This window comes from Nicotiana attenuata, unplaced genomic scaffold (genome assembly GCF_001879085.1).
Source record: "Nicotiana attenuata strain UT unplaced genomic scaffold, NIATTr2, whole genome shotgun sequence".
Taxonomy (NCBI): domain Eukaryota; kingdom Viridiplantae; phylum Streptophyta; class Magnoliopsida; order Solanales; family Solanaceae; genus Nicotiana; species Nicotiana attenuata.
In genome coordinates this window covers 253210-257651 of record NW_017670766.1, presented here as the reverse complement: position 1 = coordinate 257651, position 4442 = coordinate 253210, and the positions used below count along the sequence as shown (strand labels likewise).

The following is a 4442-nucleotide window of genomic DNA, read 5'->3' as shown; positions in this document are numbered from 1 at the left end:
CCATTAATCACCAAAATTACACAATACAGAGGTTACTATTTCCAACACAGCATAGCACTAGAAACCTATTATAAATACTCAATCACTATATATTTTAGCAGCTTGTCGGAATTTTCTTTTATTCAACTCTAAGGGAAAATGTAATATGAGTACATTTTTAATCAACCCGCACGGAATATGCGAATTTCATAATTTTGCTTATTTTCCGAGCTCTTTCATATTCTTTTTATTTGTTTCACATTAGATTCAACTTTTACATAACGAACAAAACATCCAAAGAGCACATCACACGTATATAAAGTTGATTACAATATACTACAATCACATTAAGCTGAGATAATTTGCAGTCACAGGCTTGAACACATTGGATGCAGAAGTCTCAATTAGTTCCAATTGCCATTTCATCAAATGCATATAAACAATCCAATCTCCATTTCCTTTAGGACTTGGCATTGGCATCACATATCCTGATTTTCCCGCCCATGGAAAATGATACGACCAGAAGACTGGCTCACCCCATCCGAAATCTATCTCTCTGGCTGGAAATTGTTGCCCTGATGACACTACCACGGCGGGTCCATCGTCGTCCGTGGCGTATATTTTTGCCACGGCCGGTTCAGGACGATGAGCCTCAACCCAATCTATCAATCCAAGAAAATGTTCGCGTGTTACTGCTTTTTCTATAAACTCATGAATCGCATTTGCTACCCAACTCAACGGCTTCTCTTTTAGCTCCTCAATTTTCTTGTTTCCAAATGGGATAGAGAGAACATTACCAAAATACCCTTTTAGTAATTTTTCTTGATTATCATCTCCATTACTTAATCTTGTCCTACCATCAACAACGATACCAAACCTGAAATTCTTGGAATTTGATGTTTCTTTAATTCCACATGCAATAGTTTTCCACAGGTAAGCGCTGAATGATTCAAGTTTAGACCTCTGGAATTTTGCACTTTTTTGGTCACGATTGGCTAGTGATTGAAGGTGACTGATTTTCTCCCCCGTGACATAGTAAATTCGACTTATGGCTTGATCGTTAGGGCTAAGGGTTTCGGGTTTTGAGGGTGGTAGGGTTGGTATTGGTACGTACAGGCTATCGATTGAGTCATCGTAGTAACCAGGACGTCGAGGAAAAAGGAACGATCGACGGAAAGATGGGAGCTGAGTGAGAGGTTTGGATTGAGCTAATTCAGACCATGATACAAGAAACAAGTTGGCTGAATATGCATCAGCAACTCGATGATCAAATGTGCAACCCACAACTAGTCCTCCACATTTGAGTTGTGTAACCTGCAGTAAACATTGGGTAAAATTGCAAGAAATAAAATAAAACAAGAGGACAGAGGACAAAATTGTAATTAAATTGATTAAGATCAAAAGTCACATGAAAAAATCGCGGCAAAAAAAAAAAAAATCATTTACAAGTGTCACATAAAATGGGACGGAGGGAGTATTACATATAGATTAGGTATTGATGGTAGGCCAGGAACCCATATTTTAACCCCTATTTTGCACTCTAATTATTGCACTTTGAGCATGTTTGAGATTAAATAATGATGATGTTTTATGCCTTGTAGGAGATGATTCCGAGTTAATAAGATATTCTGGAGCTAAATTGAATAATTTGGAGATTTGAGTATGAGTAAAAGCCCGAGAAATTAAACCGGGATCGTGTTCGAGGGTCGATGACCAAGTCTAGATATCAAAAAGTGAGAAGAAAATTTCACTCTAAGAATTTTGCATTACCGCGCCGCATAACAGACACATATTTAAAGACATAAATTTAGTATTAGTTTTCTTTTATTGTCAAGTTACTTAAATCTAATTAACAATACATGTTTATAATAAGTTGTATTGGTAACTTGACAAATAACTAACTTACTATGGCTAGATAATTAATTAATTTAGTTTGATCATCATGAGAAAAATCAAATAAAAATATTTAATTGGAGATACGAGTAATTCCTCAATTTTTTTCTTCTTTTGCGTGTCAACTTTGTATATACGAATGGACAAAACGTTCTCACGAAAGAAAAACAAAGAATGGCTAAAACGACTGCATATACTTTAATTTAGTTTCTCTATATATATATAGAAGTCCTTTTCTTTCTTTCTTAAACTTATAGTTTACTAGCAAAATAAATTTGGATAAAGTAAGGGTATGATTGAGACTTAATCTTTTAGTTTTCCTCCATTCTCATAGGGGTGAGAAGTGAGAACGTGTTATTGAGAAATGTCAATTGACCAAATAATTGATCATTTTAGTTTCCATTCTCCTTATTGTTTTCGCACCTCAGAAGTAAAAATGGAGGCGGATCCAGGAGTTGAAGTTTATGTTTTCTTAATAACCATTTCAAGTTTATATACAATATAATTATATTTAATTAAATATTTAAAGCTATTTATTGAATTTTTTTAATACATATACACGATCAAAACAAAACTACCGAATTTACGTAAACCGTAACTTACGTGCTAGATTCGCCCCAAGTAAAGAACAAGGGCTTCAGAGGCAAGTGCATGTTGGCTAATTTTGTAAAAATATATATTGCCTTCCGAAAATGGGAAGAAAATCTATGAATTCTTTCATATAAAATATTTCTATGAATTGAAGATGAGAAAAGAAATATCACATAAGTGTCACAAATTGAATATAATATAGTGATAAAGTAAAAATTACAGGTATGGCGCCTTTGGACTAATTTAGATTTGCAAACAATATAATTATTCATATATAGAATAAACGTGGAAGCGACCGTGGAAGGTAAGATTACGTACAGTAGACTGGAGGTGGATTTAATATTTAAAATTTATGAATTCTTACATCAACTTCAAATAAATTTAAAGTAATAATTATAATAACTAGGTTCACAGTAAAATATTTATAGATATTTAGTGGGTTTTAATATATAAACAAGATTTGAGCAAAAACTACTGCGTTGCTGTGAACCCGTATGCTGTACTCTACATTTGCCACTACAGTAGACTCAATGATGGTCCGATCTTTTCTCGGACCGTGCACATACAACCAGTGGCAGATTTAGGGGTGCAGGAGAGGTTCATGGGAACCCTCTTCACCGAAAAATTACACTGTGCATACAAGGTAAAATCCATTTTGTGCCTTATGTATTATATGTTGAATCCCTTTTGATAAAGCCTAGAAGCATAGCTTAGTGATTAAGGGGATTCAAATTTTTTGTGAGGTTGCTAGTTCAATTCCCATTGGCCACACTTTCTTTTAATTTTTTTAACCTTTTCTTTTTTGAACCCCCTTAGCGTAAATTCTGCCTTTGTCCCTGATACAACATGAGCTTGATGCATTGGGTTACACCCCTACCCCCCCCCCCATTTTTTTTTTTTTTTGTCTTTGTTAAGTTGGGATATTTAGAGGTCACATGCATGAAAAAAAAGGGAGAATAGTTTGCATCAAGACACAGTACCTGAATAGCTAGTACACCATGCTTCTTATTTGGAACAAGTTTTCCCTCTATACTCTCATCTGGATTATAAAAGTTGATTTCTTTGAGCTCAACATCAGCAAAAGCTTCTGTAAAATTGACTCCATTATTGTTGCAAAGAAGCTCAGGTTCTCCACCTAAGTTCTGAACTATCTCACCAGCAAATGCATAGTAAATAACTAATGTTTCAGCCAAAGAAGCTTTGAGAATTCTAACCATTGAACCAAATTCTATTTTTGTTGTCACAGAAATAGGATTTTGATAGCAAAAGATAACTCCAACATCCAATGGAGGCAAGAGCAAGTCAAGATTGGACAGTGGTAGCCAATGCTCTTGTATTGGCAAAACTGCTGCCACCACTTCACTCTTGCTCATCTTTACATTGAAGTTTCTTTTTGTAGTTATCTCTTTTTTACACATTTTTCTTTTTATTTAGGGTTTTTTTTTTTGTTGGGGGGGGGGGGGGGGATTTTCTTGATAGCTTGTGTAGTGGTGTGTGTTTGGTTTAGTGTGATAGAAATAAACATTGGAGAGCTGTATTTATAAGGTTCAAATGTTGGGTGAGATAATAATTAGTTAAAAATAATTGGATTGGTGTTATCCATTTGTACAAGAGTGAGTGATGATTGGATGGAACAAACATAGAAGAGCTGTATTTAATATAGGATTTAATTATATTATATACACCGTTAGCGTAAGCAATTCTGTATACTACCAGATTTACACAAAAAATATCTATAGGTAAACCTTTTTAAAATGTGTAATTTGGAATTTTGAAAATAAAATAAGTTACCTGCTACAGTACTAGGTAAACGTGACCCCATAGTGTAAAAGTTCGTTAACTCACCTTAAACTCTTTAATTTATGGAATTTAACTTCTAAACATTGATAGTCCAAAAGAACTTTTATACTATTAGGTCACCAAAAAGATAACATGTAATCGACCATAAAAAAAACGTAATTAGTGACTTGAAAATTAAG

General features: G+C 34.2%; 1 protein-coding gene across 1 annotated transcript; it reads right to left on the bottom strand.

The window, feature by feature from the left end:
• Window positions 1–90: 90 nt before the first annotated feature.
• LOC109243124 (shikimate O-hydroxycinnamoyltransferase-like) lies at window positions 91–3927 on the bottom strand. Its single transcript, XM_019410024.1, has 2 exons — window positions 3444–3927; window positions 91–1293 (listed from the first exon to the last, which is right to left on the bottom strand). The coding sequence occupies exons 1-2, from the start codon at window positions 3879–3881 to the stop codon at window positions 322–324; spliced, it is 1410 nt and encodes a 469-aa protein (XP_019265569.1). The 5' UTR covers window positions 3882–3927; the 3' UTR covers window positions 91–321.
• Between the last annotated feature and the right edge of the window lie 515 nt (window positions 3928–4442).

Excerpts from the sequence above, each read along its gene's own strand:
- LOC109243124 (XM_019410024.1), bottom strand. The coding sequence starts at position 3,881 with ATGTGTAAAAAAGAGATAACTACAAAAAGAAACTTCAATGTAAAGATG. Across the intron at positions 1,294-3,443 it reads ATGGTGTACTAGCTATTCAG|GTTACACAACTCAAATGTGG; the intron begins GTACTGTGTCTT and ends TGTTTACTGCAG.